This window comes from Rana temporaria, chromosome 2, assembly GCF_905171775.1.
Source record: "Rana temporaria chromosome 2, aRanTem1.1, whole genome shotgun sequence".
In the NCBI taxonomy this organism is placed as follows: domain Eukaryota; kingdom Metazoa; phylum Chordata; class Amphibia; order Anura; family Ranidae; genus Rana; species Rana temporaria.
Window position 1 is genome coordinate 453,874,575 of NC_053490.1, and position 19,885 is coordinate 453,894,459.

At 44.2% G+C, this 19,885-nt stretch overlaps 1 protein-coding gene across 1 annotated transcript in view; it reads right to left on the bottom strand.

The window, feature by feature from the left end:
- SEZ6 (seizure related 6 homolog) overlaps positions 1-19,885 on the bottom strand; it is an 878,191-nt gene that overhangs the window by 99,982 nt on the left and 758,324 nt on the right. Inside the window, exons 7-10 of the mRNA XM_040338538.1 lie at positions 14,346-14,514; positions 11,707-11,873; positions 7,531-7,725; positions 5,824-5,962 (exon numbers count right to left, since the gene is read on the bottom strand). Of these exons, the coding sequence (XP_040194472.1) occupies positions 5,824-5,962; positions 7,531-7,725; positions 11,707-11,873; positions 14,346-14,514 (670 nt within the window). The remainder of the gene's footprint in view (positions 1-5,823; positions 5,963-7,530; positions 7,726-11,706; positions 11,874-14,345; positions 14,515-19,885) is intronic.

A 19,885-nucleotide genomic window follows, 5' to 3' on the forward strand; every position in this document is an offset into this window, starting at 1 on the left:
GCTTAATGTTGGTCACCTCAGTATTCGGCTGTTACCACAGATGATTTAAAGCAGGATTCCAAGCAAACAAGTTCGCAGAAGCGAACGCATACGTGAGTAGCGCCCGCATATGAAAACGGTGTTCAAACCACACAAGTGAGGTATCACCGCGATCGTTAGAGTGAGAGCAATAATTCTAGCCCTAGACCTCTTCTGTAGCTCAAAAGATGCAACCAATAGAATTTTTTAAACGTCGCCTATGGAGATTTTTAAGGGTAAAAGTTTGATGCCATTCCAGGAGCGGACGCAATTTTGAAGCGTGACATGTTGGGTATCATTTTACTCGGCGTAACGTTATCTTTCACAATATATAAAATTGGGCTAACTTTACTGTTGTCTTATTTTTTAATTCAAAAAAGTGTTTTTTTCCCCAAAAAAGTGCGCTTGTAAGATCGCTGCGCAAATACGGTGTGACAAAAAGTATTGCAATGACCGCCATTTTATTCCCTAGGGTGTTAGAAAAATATATATATATATATATATAATGTTTGGGGGTTTTAACCCCTTCCTTACCGGGCCATTGTAAAATGACGCCGGCAGGAACCCTCCCTCGATCCGGGTGGATGCATATGACGTCCTTTGTTCTCGGCGATCTAGGGCCCGGCGGCCGTGATTGCCGCCGGGCACCTGCGATTGCCGGTGATCACCAGTAAACACACAGATCCACCTCCTGTCAGAGGTGAGAACACCAATGCTGTGTTCCCAGTACAGAGGAACACAGATCGGTCTCCTCCCCTTGTGAGTCCCCTCCCCCCTACAGTTAGAACACACTTTAGGGAACATTTTAACCAATGCAGCGCCCCCTAGCGTTAACCCCTTCCCTGCCAGTCACATTTACACAGTAATCAGTGCATATTTATAGCGTGTCACAAAAGTGTCCGATACGTGTCAAAAGTGTCAGATGTGTTCGCCGCAATGTCACGGTCACAATAAAAAATCGCCGCCATTACTAGTAAAAAAAATCAAAAAAATAAATAAAAATGGCATAAAATTTTTTTTTTTTAAATCTATCACCTATTTTGTAGACGCTATAACTTTTGCGCAAACCAATCAATATTCGATTATTGCGATTTTTTTTTACCAAAAATATGTAGAAGAATACGTATCGGTCTAACCTGAGGGAAAAAAATGTGAACATTTCTAACAGTATTTGGAAACATGATTACACTTACTGCAACTAGATAATGAAAGTTGATTTATGTCATTTGTCTATGTGTGACTATATAACCAGTGGCTTTGGTTATTACCAACTCGAGTACCGTATATTATTGTCATTTCTCTTTATTGCTACATGTAAGAGTCCAGAGCGCTGTATGCCTCTATCCTCGGTCATCTATCTTCCATCAGGACAGGTCCTTTATTAGAGGCCAGAACACAGGTAGCAAAAATACAGTAACATCTGCAACTGAGCACAACATGCCTAGGGGCCCGACTGATTATGGTTTATAAATGTTTAATTCTTCTCTCTAGTATTATCATGGCATGGAGATTCTTATTATCATGGCATGGATTACTTTTTTTTATATTCAAACATTATGTGTGATGTTTTTTCTATATATTATCGGTTTTATTAAAGCTTTGTTTTTTTTTGTTTTTTTAAATAACAAACATGTTTATATTTACAGTTAGGTCCATATATATTTGGATACATGCACAATTTTCATACGTTTGTCTCTGTATGCCACCAGAATAAAATGTAAATCAAACAATCCAAATGAATTTGAAGTGCAGACTTTCAGCTATAATTCAAAGGGTTGAACATAAATCTCAAGTACAAATTTTAGGAACAGCAACCATTTTTATACACAGTCCCCCCCATTTTAGGGCCTAAAATCCTTTACTGGCAATGACTGCCTGAAGTCTGGAACCCATGGACATTACCAAAGACTCGGTCTCCTTTGCCAGGCTCTAACTCCAGCTGTCTCCAGTTTTTCTTTGTTTGTGGGTCTTTCTGCCTTTAGTTTTACCTTCAGCAAGTGAAATGTATGCTCAATTGGGTTGAGATCAGGTGATTGACTCGGCCATTGCAGAATATTCCACTTATTTTCCTTCAAAACCTCCTGGGTTGCTTTTGCAGTGTGTTTGGGATCATTGTCCATCTGTACTGTGAAGCGCTGTCCAATCAACTTTCTGCATTTGGCTGAATCTGGGCTGACAATATATCTTTAAACACTGCAGAATCCAACTGCTTCTGTCTTCTATCACATCATCAATAAACACCAATCCCAATACCACTGGAAGCCATGTATGCCCATGCCATCACATGCCTCCACCATGTTTTACAGATTATGATATGTGCTTTGGATCATGAGCTGTTCCAAGACTTCTCCATACTTTTTTCTTTCCATCATTCTGGTACAGATTATTCTTCATTTCATCCGTCCAAAGAATGCTTTTCCAGAACTGGTCTGGCTTTTTTTTTAGATGTTTTTTTTTTTTTTAGATGTTTAGATGCCAGTCTAATCTGGCTTTCTATGCTTCAGGCTTATGAATGGTTTGCACCTTGTGGTGAACCCTCTGTATTTGCTCTTGTGAAGTCTTTTCTTGATTGTAGACTTTGACAATGATACACCGACCTTCTGGAGAGTGTCCTTCACTTGTCTGTTATGAATGGGTTTTTCTTTACCATAGAGAAGATCCTGTGATCATCCACCAATGTTGTCTTCAGGGCCCTCTTTATTATTGCTTGGACCGTGGGCAAACATTTTCTTGCCCCCCCCCCCATGCAATTTCGCTCTCCACCTGCTCTGAGTCAACAATAAATAGCAGCTACCCTCAAAATCAGTTTAATCAATCAGATCAGGTAGCGGTTGCGATTGGTTGCCAGAGGTTACAGTACACATTATGACTCACTTATTATTTGCTAGATGTTAGAGCATGTGACTTCTACTTGTTAAATGGTTGCTAGAGATTACTGTACATCATCAATACTGCTCACTGATTGGTTGCTAGAGGTTACTAGACATCCTTACCATTCACCAACTGGCTGATAGAGGTTACTGCACATTACATTATTACTGCTTACTAATTGGTTGCTAGCAGTTACTTCATATCCTTACCTCTAAATGATTGGTTGCAAGAGGTTAGTTCACATCATTACTGCTCACTTATTGGTTGCTAAAGGTTACAGCATATCATCTCCTCACTGCCTGCACACCATGGACTTGGAACATGAGGGGACCCATCAATAGACAGATTCTATTCACATATTCACATTGATCACTAATGTAATGAGGATTTACACTGACCACTAATGTAATAGGAGCATTCACAGGAAACACTAATGTAAGGAGGGATTTACACTGACCACCAATATAAGGGGGACATTCACACTGACCACTAGTGTGAATGAAAGAGTTGTACACCAAGTCCCAATGTAATGAGAACATTTACACTGACCACTAATGTAACTGAGACATTTAGCCTGCTTTCACATTTGTGTGCTGGGAACGCATGCCAAATCGCTTTCCTGGCACCACAGAAATGTCTGTGTATCTGCCTTTTAGCAGATACACAGCAGTGTCATTAATTGTTAATAACACTCTCACGAGATGTGCGTATTCACATGCACCACAATTCATGGTGCTGTGGCACCATGGTATTTTAAAGAGGGGTTCCACCTCTAATTTGCTTACCTTTGCAGAACAGGCTGATGTTGGGCTTAATGACCAGTTGTAGGCAGGACTTTCAAGCATGCCCTTTTACCTCCCCGGTGGGTAGCATTCAGCAGAAGTGATGGTGGATGTGACCTCAGGGAGGCATGATATACATAGAAATTCCGCCTCTATTTACATATGAATGTAAATAGAGGCGTCATTCCACGGCTATTTACATATGAATGCCACCGCTATTTACATATCAATGCAGGTTATTTACGTGTAAACACAGGGTCTGCGGATGAGTCATCTGTACATGCAATACGCAGAGCTGAACAGCATTAGTAACACTTCACACTGAGATATCGATCGGGACACAGCACGGGACTAAAATTTCAGGGGACAAGGGAATTTGAACTTGGACAGTTGGCAAGTACGAGGCAGCTGCTTTGGGCCCCACAACAATATTGGGACCCAGGGCAGATGCCCCTTTTGCCCTGCCTTAAAGATGGCCCTGGTTGTCTTCTGTGGATGTTTAGGCTTTGTTATGTTGCTGAGCTCCCCAGTGCCTTCGTCTTTCCTCAGAATGCACCAAACTGTTGATTTGGCCACTCCAAATGTTGCTGCTATCTCTCTGATGGATTTGTTTCATTTTTGAAGCCTATACAATGGCCTGTTTTACTTGCATGGACAGCTCGTTTGAACACATGATATAGGTTCACAGCAATACATTACAAACGCAAATACCACACTTAGAATCAACTTCGGACCCGTTACCTGCTTAAATGATGAAGAAATAACGAAGGAGTAGCCCACACCTGGCCCTAAACAGTGTTTCATTCAATTGTCCAATTACTTTTGGTCCCTTGAAAAAGGGGGATGGCTAATCTTAAGAGCTGTAATTCCTTAAACCTCAATTTAAACCTGAGAGTATGCACTTTCAGCCCCTATCCATTATAGAACTATAGCTTGAATATGTTTTGGTAAATACCTGATGCCTGTGTTTAAATATATATGGACCTAACTGTACCTGCTCCGTGAAATTATCTTGCACAGAGCAGCTCCGATCCTTTTCTTTTTGGGTCCCCCCGCCAGTGCTCCTCCCCCTCAAGCAGTGCCCCCAGAGAAAGTTACTTGCCCTTGGGGCACTGCTGTGGGTTTGTTCCCAAGCTGCTGCGACACCTAGAGCCACGGCTCGGCCCCGCCCCTTGCTCTTTCCTCAATGGCTCACTGGCTGTGTTCGATAGCAGTGGGAGCCAATGGCTGCACTGCTATCAATCTATCCAATGAAGAGCTGACAAGACCTGGGGAAAGGAACGCAGGATCGCGCCCACGGAGATTCGGGGCTCAGGTAAGTAAAATGGGGGCTCGGTGTGGCCGGAGAGTGCAAGGTGCATAGGATGCATTAAGGTGAATAAACACGAAGCTTTACAACCCCTTTAACAGGTAATCACTATTCTTTCTCCTAAATAAGGCTGTTGCCAGGTCTGTTTGCTCATTGGATAATATTCACACTCAGATGATGTTTTTAGCCACATTCATGAAATAGTTGTGGCAAACCTAGCCACTTCTGGAATGCTGGACGTTACATGTCATAGGGTTGTCTGTATTATATGCTATGTATTCTGCTGGGTCTTATGTGGGCATAGTAATTCGTATGCTGGCAGCCATAAGCCACTAGCATTCAAGTACTTCGTTTTATGTTGCCCAATCGGTGTTCGGCAGTTTTAAACCGAACTCCCACAACACATAACCCCAGACCCCAGCTATCAACCGACTTTTCCCTCGTGCAGCAATGCCTGATGGGAGAATTATCCAAAATGTTAAGTTCCCCATGTGGTCCTCACTGTATTACCCCTGCTAAATCTGTTTGGCTGTTTGGAAACCCCTTGCATGGGGAATTATATAAATATGAAAGCCTGTGAATAAAAAGTCAGTTGACTCCCAGAGCTGTGTTTCGTCCGGTTACTGGGGGGGATTTGGGACATTGCCTTACTTTTCAGCGCTGACTGTGGATTTACCCTGGTTACCAGCGGAGATCATGGATTTTAATATTGTACTCCGCTACAATAGTCTTCCATATGAAACTAGCAACCATGGTACCATGAACTTAGAGTTCTTTAAAATTATGTACATGAAATAAAGTGTGAAAAAAATATAATTTATTGGATTATACATAAGAACTTACACTTGAATGTCCAGAAGTATCCTTTTCTCTTCCTCTACATGAATTCCCCAGATGCAGTCTTGTCCTTTTCCATAGGCTTCAGGCCAGTTGGGTGAAAGCACCACCCCTGCAGAGTCTGTGATTTCTCCACTGCAAACAGCTGAGACAACAAGAAATTATGGGGTTGATTTAGTAAAGGCAAATAGACTGTGAAAGTGAAAGAAAAACTATATGGGCCCATTCACAGTGTGAATCCAAGACTTAAAGCCCAACTACAGTCAAAACTTTTGTTTTAGATTTTGGAAGAATAAGTAATTACATTTTATTTTCTATTTCCCCGACTTAGAGATTTCATCTCACTTCCTGTGGATTGACTGTAATTTAAACAGGAAGACACATACAGTATAATAATAACCTGACAGAGGTTCTAACTGTTACTTAAAAAAGTACCTGTGCTTATTAAATTTAGAGGGGGATCAGAGTGTTAACTGACTCTGATCCAATTATTATGTTCAAAACTGGTCTCTGTCTCAGCTTGGCTGTGCTGTGGGCTGTCTGTTGTTACTGGGGTGTAGTTCCTGCCCCAGGGCGATGGGTGGCAGCAGTGGAGTCGAGGTTTGGGTGCTCTTCCCCAGCAGCCTATCAGGAGGATTGAGCCTCGCTGTGCATGTTAGGGGAGGGTATTTATGGGGTAGACGCCATTAGTCTGGGTTCTTTTTCGGAGTGTGGCACCCACCTTCAGGGTGACTGCGCATCACCACACCCCAGCGTAATGGCCTTCCAGGCCGGGGTGCGCGTGCCACGTGGTGTTCCTTGTTTTGGGTCCCTGTTGGTCCGGAACATTTGAGCTGTGGCAGGGAGCCCAGTAGTCGACTGGGTTCCTAAATCCTGAAGATCCCAAGCGAGATAGCTGTTTGGTGGGGAGTCCATCTGAGGAGAGCCAATGAGAGGCTGGCGATCCAATAGGGTCTCAACAAACCACCGCGGATCAAGGTAGCCGGACACTGAGAGGCTGGTCACCTCTCAGTCAGTACCTGGAAACTATCTGAAGGAGATCCAGGCGAAATTCTATCAAGGAGGATTATCTCCGTAATCAGAATCACAGAGAGGGCCTGTGGCAGAGGCTTTTCAGGAGGGTCTCTGGCAGAGACTTTTCCTTCAAGTTCGAGCGATACCCTGGCTGCCAGGTCAGTGAGCGTGGGCCTGTCCAGGTACGCTATAACCACTCTGGCTAGAGTGGCGAAGAATACAAAGTATTGATGGAAAGAGGACTGTTTCCCTATTGTTGCGCCTGAGTCTGCTACTTCTTCTTTTACTTCACCTCCACTCTTCACCACAAGTCTTAATGTTTTTACCCGGCTGGGTAATAAAGAGCACAGCAAAAGACACCTGTCGCGGACATTCCGTTACTGCTATATGCACCATACACCCCCTAGGATGGCGGAAGAGCCACGAGGTAACATGCCACCCCAAAACAAACCAGCAGCTCCTTCGGGGAGTAGTGCTACATAACATTTTACATTTTCTAAAACAGGTGTTTTGCTGCAGTCTGTGTTCCCACTGGTGAGATTTCCTATCACTTTCTGTGTAGACAAGATGTGTTGTTACCCTTCCCTACTCTGCTTAAAACAAAACAAGAAAAAGTGCTGAAGTTTGACTGTAAAAATAAAACTTTTTAGTGAATGTGGTGGGTGTCACAATCTGGCATAACATTCAGTCTTTCCTCACCTCTGCATGCTGGTTCTGTCTCGTTCCACTGAGGATCTCCTAAATCTTGACACTCAATGATGGTGGACCCTTGTTCCAGTGTATAGCCTGGATCACAAGTGAACTCCACTACTGTTCCCACAGCAAAGGTAGCGTCACTGCTGGTGAAGTTACCATATTTAACAAAAGGTTCGTAACAATGACCTTGTTCATAGGCTGTAAAAGAAATACAAATATTAATAAACTCTATAGCAGTACAGTAAAACCTAATTTGAGAGAAACTTGGTTAGAGATTTTTAAATACATTTCGACTAGATATACAAGCGATGTCTTGATATACAAGCAGCATCATGTCACAACTGAGTATAAAAGAGAAGAAAAAAAGAGAGAAAAAAAAAACATACGTACTTGATAAAAATATAAAAACATCAATAAAATATATATACATTTATTTGATTTGGGAAAATTTCAATACATTTTGGATTGATATATATCGATCTTGATTCAACATATTTCAACATATTTCAACATATTTGATATATACTTTGTGCTGTAATTTAACTCACCTCACATAAAACTACGGTTTTGGTTTAATAGTTAATTAATTAAAAATAAATCTTAAAAATTTAAACTCTTCAAAAAAATTGATTAAACCCAAAAAAATTTTGAGTATACTCTGCCCTCGTATGTTTTTAACTACAATACATTGAAAAGCATTACATCAATTCAATACATGTAAGTGAAGAACTTCATAAAAACCTGTCTGATTTGATATATATCTATGAATGATATTGGAATGTCATATATCTGTATAGCTATTTATTCTTTCTAATATTCTATTTTAGAATACAGCATGCTTAAATATACCCCTGAAGAAGGAGACACATATGAAACGCGTCGGGTACAAGAATTACAGTATTTATAATTATGCAATGATGTTGACAACATTGTAAATATGTTTAAGCATGCTATGTATTTTTACGTATGTTTGTTTTATATATATATATATATATTTCTTTTATACAAACATTTAATAAATAATTTACTACTTTACATACTTCTTAAGAATTTTGTGCCTAAAAAGTCCACCACAAAGAGAGCTTGTTTTTCTCCATAAAAGAGAAGAGAGGCGCCTCTAAGTGTAGCAATATGGTTACATGTATTGAAGGTACAACATTTAGCAACATATTGCTACACTTAGAGGTGCCTCTCTTCTCTTTTATAATCTGTAGCTCCTGATGGATTTTGCTTCTAATCCCCTTGTGGAGGCTTCCATTTGTGGATGGACATTTTATGGTTACACAACCTATCACATTGCTATAATCTTTTTATATGAACTATACACCCTGTTCCAAATTATTATGCAAATTCTATTTCAGTGTCACAAAGATTAAATATTTTGTTTTTCAGTTTAATTCATGGATGACATTGTGTCTCAGGGCTCTTTTCATCACTGAATACAATCTCGGACACCTGTGATAATTAGATTGCCAGTTCAGCCCAATTAAAGGGAAAAACTAGGAGGGTGTTCCACATTATTAAGCAGAGCACCATTTTCAAGCAATATGGGGAAGAAAAAGGATCTCTCTGCTGCTGAAAAGAGTGAAATAGTTCAATGCCTTGGACGAGATATGAAAACATTCGATATTTCCTGAAAACGTAAGCGTGATCATCGCACTATTATGAGATTTGTGGCTGATTCATAGCACAGACGGGTTTCGTGCAGATAAAGGCACATTGAGGAAGATTTCTGACAGATCCATGCATCAGATCAAGAGAGCAGCTGCTAAAACACCATTACATAGCAACAAACAGATATTTGAAGCTTTGGATAGAAAAAGGTCCTGGACTGCCGCACTCCTTAAAACGATGTCTTTTTTATACAAATAAAATCCAAAAAACAACCAAAGTGATGCAGTCAAAATAAAGTGAACAAAAGGAAAAAGGTGGCTGACATGTTTCACATCATGTGATGCTTACTCGTAGCTTATATTATTTGAAGCTGCTGGTGCCTCTGGAGTCCCACATACATCAAGGTGGAGAGTCCTCCAGAGTCTTACAAATGTGCATAAACCTTCCATTCAGCCTCCACTAACCAATACTCACAAGCAGAAACAGCTGCATTGGACAGAAAAATACATGAAGACTAATTTTCAAAAAGTCCTGTTAACTGATGAGTGCCATGCAACCCTGGATGGTCCAGATGGATGGAGTAGTGGATGGTTGGTGGATGGCCACCCTGTTCCAACAAGGCTGCGACATCAGCAAGGTGGTGGTGGAGTCATGTTTTGGGCTGGAATCATGGGAAGAGAGCTGGTCGGCCCCTTTAGGGTCCCCGAAGGTGTAAAGATGACCTCTGCAAAGTATGTGGAGTTCCTAACTGACCACTTCCTTCCCTGGTACAGAAGGAATAACTATGCTTTTCATAATAAAATCATCTTCATGCATGACAATGCACCATCTCACGCTGCAAAGAATACCTCTGCATCAATGGCTGCTATTGGGATAAAAGGAGAGAAAGTCATGGTGTGGCTTCCATCCTCCCCTGACCTCAATCCTATTAAAAACCTTTGGAGCATCCTCAAGCAAAAGATCTATGGGGGTGGGAGGCAGTTTACATCCAACAGGAGCTCTGGCAGGCGATTCTGACATTCTTGCAAACAAATTCAAACAGAAACTGTCCAAAAACTCACAAGTTCAATGGAGGCAAGACTTGTGAAGCTGCTATCAAATAAGAGGTCCTATGTTATAATGTAACGTGACCTATTAAAATGTTTTAAAAGTTTAAATGTTGTTCAAAGTTTGATTGAAATAGCTTTTGATTTCAGTAAATATGCTGCAAACACAACAAATGACAATGTTTAGTTCTTTACAACCTATGGCCCCGTACACACGACCAGTTTCCTCGGCAGAATTCAGCTTCCGACCAAGTTTCTGGCTGAATTCTGCCGAGAAACCCGGCCGTGTGTACACTTTCGGCCGAGGAAGCCGACGAGGACCTCGGCGAGGAAATAGAGAACATGTTCTCTATTTCCTCGTTGTTCTATGGGAGCTCTCGGCCCGCCGAGCTCCTCGGCGGCTTCAGGGCTGAACTGGCCGAGGAACTCGATGTGTTTGGCACGTCGAGTTCCTCGGCCGTGTGTACGGGGCCTATAAGGTGTTTTGAAACTTGCAGTGCGTAATAATTTGCAACAGTGCATTGTAAGTTTTTTATTTGGAAAAAAAAACCTGTTATTATTAGGAGGTTTGTTCAATTAAAATTGAATTGTACTCTTAATAGTTGATAACATGAGAATTATGCTGACTGTTGTTTACATCAATTATTTAGGTAAATGAGAAAAATATCATTTGCATAATAATTTGGAACAGGGTATAAACTGCTTGACCTATGAATAAATAGTTGTGGAGCTAATCATTAAAGCGGGGGTTCACCCGAAAAACAAATTTTTAACATTAGATTGAGGCTAATTCTGGGAAGCACAATCGGGTGTTTTTATTTAAATCAATGCAGTACTTACCGTTTTAGAGATAGATGTTCTCCCGCCGCTTCCGGGTATGGTCTGCGGGACTGGGCGTTCCTATTTGATTGACAGCCTTCCGACCGTCGCATACAGTGCGTCACGAGTTGCCGAAAGTAGCCGAATTTCGATGCGCAGGCGCCGTATAGAGCCGCACCGATGTTCGGCTTCTTTCGGCAACTCGTGACGCGCTGTATGCGACCGTCGGAAGCCTGTCAATCAAATAGGAACGCCCAGTCCCGAAGACCATACCCGGAAGCGGCGGAGAACATCTATCTCTAAAACGGTAAGTACTGCATTGATTTAAAAAACACACCCGATTCTGCTTTGCATAATTAGCCTCAATCTAATGTTAAAAAAAAAAAATTCGGGTGAACCCCCGCTTTAAGTTTCCATTATTTCTTATGGGGAAATTCGCTTTGATATACAAGTGCTTTTATAATTCCAAGCATGTTTCTGGAACGAGTTATGCTCACAATACAAAGTTTTACTGTACTGGATCTCTGAAGCTGCTAGTCTGAAAAGATGAATTGGTGCATTATTTGCAAAGGCCGAGCCATGCATGGCCACCATACTTTATGGCCAGCAGGTCTAGCAGTCCTCCAGGAAAAACAATTAAAATCAGGTGAATAAAAATTTGCATTCAAATTAAGAAAGCAAAAAGGATAATCTGTTTTACCTTGATAACGAACTGCTACACCAGTAGAGGTGCCACTACTGTCGGTTGTTAGCTCTATAAAGAAGTGCCGCGCAGTACTGAGAAGACCTTCAATTGGGAGATATTCTACTTCATAGGAATCGTAGATAGGCGGGGAATCTATTGTATTTCCATCACGGATAATAAACCTGGAAAAGCAGCAGGAATAATAACATAGCAATAGGGGAATTAGGTGACCAAATACAATTGTAGCTGAAAAGAAATGAAAACAAGTCCCTGGATCAGGAACGTGGATAATATGTGGGTAAGATTGGAACACTGGTAATACAAGCTATTGAACACACAGGGATGTAGTTTAAAAAATTAATATAGCAATTTGACCAGTAAAAGTACATGTACATTTGTTCAAATTAGGTAAAAAATAAAAGGTTATTAGGCTATTTCTCATGTTGGTCAGATGTATTCCATTGTATTAAAACAGAAAATAAAGCATTTGACCACCAGATGCCACTGAATATCATAGACCGTTCCTGCTTAGTGCCATTTAAAGGCCAAACATGCTATTTATTTGATTTTTAAATTAAGAAAGGCCTTCTGTGCCAGGGCAACTAGGACTTCAGTTCTAGATGTACGCATTGGTGGTTTGTCCACAAAGGGCCTCTCTCCTGCACCTGCCAATAGATAGATTCATGCAATGCATGAATCTATCTATTGTCGCCACTGCCACCCCCTATTTAGGTGTCCGGCGCCTTGTCGGGCGACGGCATCTAAATTACAGCTGTCGGCTCTAATAGGCATCCTAATTAGAGCCATAGGCTCTAACAGGCTTCCAAATTGGTAAACAGTGGGTGCAATGCTGTGCGTACGTTGTTTACACAGTGTTGTGTTAGGGAAGCGAAAAAAATCGCTTCTCTAACACTGACCCGCCTCTCAGCCAATCAGGTGTTCAGTCTTACCCCACTAGATTGGCTGAAGCGTCAGGCGCTGTGATTGGATGCCTATCAGGTGTCCAATCATAGCAGAGGACAGGAGAAGACATCGAGGACACGGAGCGTGGAGGAAAGCGCAGAGATAGGTAAGTGCCGGGTGGGGGACACTGGCAGCATTTGATGGGGCACACTGGTGGCAATTGATGGGCACACTGGCAGCAATTGATGGGGCACACTGGCAGCAATTGATGGGGCACACTGGCAGCAATTGATAGGCACACTGGCAGCAATTGAGGGGTACAGTAGCTGTGTTTGGCACAGTGGCAGCAATTTTTTGGGTACAGTGGCTGCGTTTGATGGGCACAGTGGCTGCGCTTGATTTTTTTTTTTTCAGTTTGTTTGTGCCTCCCCCAAAAAAATTTGAGCACCAGCCGCCACTGGATGTACGGACCCAATACGCAATACATTATTTCACCAGAAACAATTGAATGCAAGCAGTCTGAAACCTTTTGACGTGATCCTGAAAGACAGCAGCATGGTGTGACAGTAGCTTTGTGCCTTCCCTGGCAGCCCTGCAGCCTAAGACCATGACCTTTGTTAGCAATCAAGACATCCTTAGCTTACAATCTTTTATTTTATGGGATATTAACAGTTTTTTAATGCCAGAATGTATATACTAGCATTTTACTGGTATGTCATAATGAAGCAACTAGGCAGAGCTGGATCATTCAGAAGGCAACATAGGCAGAGGCGTTGCTAGGGGGGTTCGGGGGGTGCGGTCTGCACCGGGTGACACACGCTAGAGGGGTGACACCATCCGTTTTATTTTTTATTTTATTTTTTTAGCTGACATGCCCAGCCTGCCCTGTGCAATCCCAGCCTGCCCTGTACCACCCCAGCCTGCTCTGTGCCACCCCAGCCTGCCCTGTACCACCCCAGTCTTCCCTGTATCACCCAGCCTGCCCTGTACCACCCCAGCCTGCCCTGTACCACCCCAAACAGCCCTATACAACTCCAGCCTGCCCTGTACCACCCCAGCCTGCCCTGTACCCCCCAAACAGCCCTGTACCACCCCAGCCTGCCCTGTACCACCCAGCCTGCCCTGTGCCACCACAGCCTGCCCTGTACCACCCCAAACTTTCCCATGCCACCCCAACTTGCCCTGTTCCACCCTAACTTGCCCTTACCACCCCAATCTGCCCTATGCCACCATAACTTGCCCTATACCACCCCAACCTGCCCAATGCCACCCTAACTTGCCCTGTACCACCCCAACCTTTCCCATGCCATCCCAACTTGCCCTATGCCACCCTAACTTGCACTATACCACCCCAACCTGCCCTGTACCACCCTAACTTGCCCTATACCACCCCAACCTGACCTATGCAACCCTAACTTGCCCTATACCACCCCAAACTACCCTATATCACCCCAACATGCCCTTTATCACCTTAACCTGTCCTATACCACCCACTACACCAACCTGCCACTATACCACTCTATACTACCCTAACCTGCCACTATACTGCCCTATACTATAATTTACAGGGGCTGGTTTGGGGTGCGCCCCGTGCCCTGCCTGCTTGGTGCTGGGCAGCCTAGACAGAGGGGGGGTGACACCATGTTTTACCGCACCGGGTGACACCAACTTTAGTGACGCCACCGAACAGAGGCAAGATTGCAGAAATATAATACTAATAATGAGAGGTCGAATAGTGTGTGCAGTTCTACCTGTCATCATCCTCAGCTAAGGAAACCTTCTCGAAGTGCAGATGAAGTCGCTGTGCTGCTGGAGCCTCTAGAACCCAGTGGCAGGTTAGGTTATTGCTGTAGTTTCCAGGGAAGTTTGGTGATACAAGACGTCCAGTAGTGATGTTTCTGATGAGACCCCCACAGGCAGCTATGGAAGACATTTAGAGATGACAGTAAATGAAAATCATATCCAGAGCACATTTTTGCTTAAAGCACAAGAACTTTATAAACTTCATCTTTAAAGCAGAACCCTGGCATAAAAACTGGCATATAAATATATTCATTTACAGCCACCAGTCTATATAAAGTCCCATAATTAACAGTGCATGTCAGAGCACAAACCTAGTCATAAAGTCCAGGGAATTGTCTGTAGACCTGCGAGACAGGATTGTATCGAGGAACAGATCTGGGGAAGGGTACAGAAATAATTCTACAGCATTGACGGTCCAAATGAGCACAGTGGCTTTTATCATGTGGAACCACCAGGACTCTTCCTAGATTCGGCCGCTCAGCCAAACTGAGTGATCCGGGAGAAGGGCCTTAGTCAGGGAGGTGACCAAGAATTTACTATGAATATGTTTATTTTGTGGTATGTAAATGACCTGTACCGCCATAATACAGTAAATCTTGGTATTAGCCGACAAAAAGAAATCAAAGTTTCCTCTTTACCCCTCTTATTTTACCTTGCCTTGTGAAGTCCTAATTAGCAATTAAACAGGTCATGGCAGAAAAATGTGAACGGAGATGTTGGACATGCTTTGAGCAGGAAAGTACTGTTAAGCAGTTATAATAAACAACGAGAACTATAATATAGGTCATGCTGATGGATTTACTCGTGTGTGTCAGAAAGCGGTGCCCTGCTGTGCAACTAGAAAACTCTTGCTGTAACTATCGAGAAACGAAGATTGATATTACAGGAAAGAAGGCAATACAATGGGGGTTATTTACGAAAGGCAAATCCACTCTGCACTACAAGTGCAAAGTGTACTGAAAGTGCACTTGGAAGTGCAGTCGCTGTAAATCCGATGGGGACATGCAAGGAGAATAAAAAACAGCATTTTAGCTTGCACATGATTGGATGATATAATCAGCAGAGCTTCCCCTCATTTCAGATCTACCCCTCAGATTTACAGCGACTGCACTTCCAAGGTCACTTTCAGTGCAATTTCAAGTGCACTTTGCTCTTGTAGTGCAAAGTGGATTTGCCTTTTGTAAATAACCCCCAATATGAGGCACACCATGCCAGCTCCTATTGAAATATATTAATAAAGACATTGGTGTGCTCACACCTGGTATCTGCCAAGGTAATCCTGATGTATCTACTATTCAATCTCAAACATACGTACAACACGTATAGACTTTCAAAGAATTCTATTTGATTCATTGTTTGTCCTTGAGGATTTCCAAGAGGAATACGAATTGATTATTGACTCGTTGATATATCATTTATAGGTGGAGTCTCATTGGCTGCACTGGTAGTGAAATTGCCAATGTTCCTGGCTCTGATCCAGACTAGGGATGAGCTCCGGCGTGTTCTCACAGTCCACGTGCAGAGCCCGCCAGGAAGACTGCACGGCACTGCGCTAATTACAGGCAGGGAGACATATTCCCGATGCTTGGCTGCAGAGATCGGGAAATGTCTCCCTGCCTGTGATTAGCGCAGTGTGGTGCAGACATCCTGGCGGGCTCTGCACGTGGACTGTGCGAACACGCCGGAGCTCATCCCTAATTCAGACCAACTTGTCGCTTCAGTGTTCCTGTTCACAGTTAAGCCTCATAGACACGATCGGATTTTCTGCGAACAAAGCGTAGGACTTTTGTTTGAAGGGTGTTGGCCATCAACTTGTTTTGCATACATATGGCAAAAAATTGTCAGCCAACAAACACAAAACGACATGTTTTTCAGCTCTTTAGTGCCACCCTTTGGGCAACTTCTGCTAATGTTGTGTTATGGTGAGCATTGCTTCTGAGTATGCGTGTTTGTACTTTGGAGTTTTGTCCGACGGACATGATCGGAAAATCCGACAACAGACAATTGTTGGCAGACGATTTTAAAGCATGCAATCCCACATTTGTCCGCAGAAAATCTGACAACAATTGTTCAATGGAGCGTACAAACAGTCGGATTTTCCGACAGCAGCCTGTCATCAAATAATTCCCGTTGGATAATCAGATCGTGTGTATGAGGCTTTAGGCGTTTCCACTTCTTCAGTTACATTGTCCATGTCCATTGGGTTAGTGAATGCTTTAAGCATCTACAGCATCTGAAATATCAGGTTTGAGTAAATTCACTTCTGGGTAAATTGACCCTTTAAGGACTTGTACATGAATTTTATAAAAAATACAAAATACACAGTTTACTTTTGTGTATATTTATATACGGTATTTATATTCATGTGTAATAGATTTTTGATATCAGAGTGCTGCGCACGCCTTTATGCCCTATAAAAGACACTGGCCCAGATTCAGGTAGATTTGCCCTTTAGTTACACCTGTGAAGAGCAGCTGATTTGCTCTGCGCTGGGGCAAATTGGAAAAATTGCCACCTGATTCAGGATTCCTTTTGTCTGCTAACTTGCTCCTTTGTAAGGCAAAAATCAGGGCCTAAGGCAGCGCAAATGAAAGTGGGTGTGCCCTATGCAAATGATCTTTTTTCCACTCAGCAGTGGTTTGCGCCTATTTTCAGGGCAAATTCTGCCCAGCTGCTTGCACTGAGCAAATAAATAGGGGCAGACCTGTGCAGGTCCTGTGCAAGATTACATCCTGCTTGTTCCACCCCCCCCCCCCCCCCCCCATAGCAAGGTAATTTTGCCCTTTGCTGCGAGATGGCACCTCCCGGCCAAAAAAAAAAAAGAGGAAGGCTAATTTTGTGGCAGCGGAGATGGAGATCATGCTGGAGGCACTGACGCGCCATACTGCTGTTCTGTATGGCGCTGAACGCCAAAATACTACCGTAGCCCAAAGGAGGGCAATATTTGAGGCGATAACCTTAGACATCAATGCCCTGGGCTTTGAGGACCGGACTTGGATGGACATCCAGAAAAAGTTCACGGACATGCGGCGTCGCGTCCGGGACAAAATTGTCCTCATTAAAAAGCACAGCAGGGGCACCGGAGGAGGACCAGCCTGTTCTGTGCGACTCAATCCGGAGGAGGAGGTCATCTCTCAGAGTCTAGCGCTGGAGCAGGTGGAGGGACTGCCAGGCTATGACTCCACTGTTGGGGACTTGGGGACTGGTAAGTTTTTTGTTTCTCATATCTGCTGTGTATCATGGGAGGGGGTAGAAGTGAACATATGAGGGGGTAGAAGGGAACATGTAACAAGTTTTTGTTTCTCATATCTGCTGTGTATCATGGGAGGGGGTAGAAGGGAACATATGAGGGGGTAGAAGGGAACATGTAACAAGTTTTTGTTTCTCATATCTGCTGTGTATCATGGGAGGGGGTAGAAGTGAACATATGAGGGGGTAGAAGGGAACATGTAACAAGTTTTTGTTTCTCATATCTGCTGTGTATCATGGGAGGGGGTAGAAGGGAACATATGATAAGTGTGTTGCTCCAGCAACATTTTTGTTTTGTGTCATCCACAGATGTTGATGATGAGGCTGGGCCGTCGTCGGCTGTAGGGCGACCCACGCCATCCCCAGAACATCATGGGGTGCAGTCAGGCCCTCTGCAGATCCTGGGCATGTTGGTGGAGGAGGATATCGGCCAGAGTCCATCTAGGGAGGAGAAAGTGGTGGAGGAGGCCGTTATCCTCAATCTGGAGGAAGCAGTGTCGCTCCAGGAGGATCCCACCATCCCTGACCTCCCCACCACCCCCCCGACCATAACATCATTCCCCTCCAGGGCAAGCCCCTCCAGTGTCCCTCCCTCCAGTGTCCCTCCCTCCAGTGTCCCCCCCTCCAGTGTCACTCCCTCCTGTGTGACCCCCTCCCCTTCTGCTCCCTCAGTTCGTGCCCCAGCCTCTCCTCCAAGGAAGGCTCTTTCTAAAACTAGGGGTGTACCCTCCAGCCTCCGTGAGGGTCTGCAGGAGGAGCAGGCCCGGCAGACCCACCATATGGGGGAGATGGTGGGAGACCTGAGGCGGGTGGCAGACAGCCTGGCATCCTCCTCCTCCTCTGTCCAGCAGGCCCTCACCCACCATGCTGACCGGGGGGACCGACAGAATGAGACCCTGGAGGATGTTAGTGGCAACTGCGCAGCCATTGTGACCTGTCTGGTTGAACAGCAGGATGCCACTGCATTATTAACTTCGGAGGTGAGCAGGTTGGCAGGTGCGGTGGAGGCCAACACTGCTGCAGTGCGGGAGGAGGGGAGACTTACCCGACGGCAGTTGAGGATAACCACCACATGGCAGATGAGGATGTTGGGACAGACCAACACCGTCCTCAACCGCCAGGCCAACGCCATGGAGGGCTTGCAGGCACCACCTGCCAGGAGAGATGAAGTAGGGGTTGATGCTCCCCTCCATCCCCACCCCATGCTCCACCACGGCGTCTGAGGAGCCAGAGCCGGGGCACCCTTGGGCCAAGGATGTCCAAAAGAAAAAAATAATTTATGACCATTTTTTTTTTTTTTGGTGGCTCAGATTATGAGCTTGTTTTTTGGTTATGCTCAGATTTTGATTTTTTTTTTTTTATTGATGCTCAGATTATGAGCTTTTTTTATTTTGTAGCTGCCCCTGGCATGTTGGCACACAGATGTGAGATCCAGAAAGTGTGGGTGCTCTGCTTGTTTAGCTCGTCCGTCTTGGTGCTGCTGTAGTTGCTCTCCAGCTGACCTGTGGCCATCTGTTGCTAACTTGCCCCTGCTTTTATAAAGTGCAAATTTGCCCCGGCCAAACAGCTTGCGCGCTTTGGGAGCAAAATGCTCCTCACACGCGCAAGTTTATGAATCAGTGGCAGTTCCTCATTTGCATATTTGCTGAGGGAAAACCATGAGAGCGCAAGTTGCTCCCTGAGCAAAATTGCCCCTTAATTGCGCCGGGGCAGGCTTAGCTTGCTTTCTGGGTCACCCGCAAATTTGCCTGGGAGCAAATCCGTACTTGCGCGGCGCAAATCACACTTGCTCCCGCGCAAGTCGTACCTGAATCTGGGCCACTGGAGTAGATTCAGGTAGGGGCGCGTACTACTACGGAGGCGCAGCATACCGTTTTTACGCTACGCCTCCGTAAATCACTTGAGCTACGCTTCATTCACAAAGCATTTGCTCCGTAATTTGCGGGGGCGTTGCGCAAAAGTGGCCGGCGTAAGTGCGCGTAATTTAAATGATCCCGTAGGGGGCGTGGATCATTTAAATTAGGCGCGTTCCCGCGCCGAACGTAGTGCGCATGCTCCGTCGGGAAACTTTCATGACGTGCATTGCGGTAAATGACGTCGCAAGGACGTCATTTGCTTCGACGGGAACGTAAATGGCGTCCAGCGCCATTCACGATCCACTTACGCAAACGACGCAAATTTCGAAAAACGCAACGCGGGAACGACGTCCATACTTAGCATTGGCTGCGCCTCCTAATAG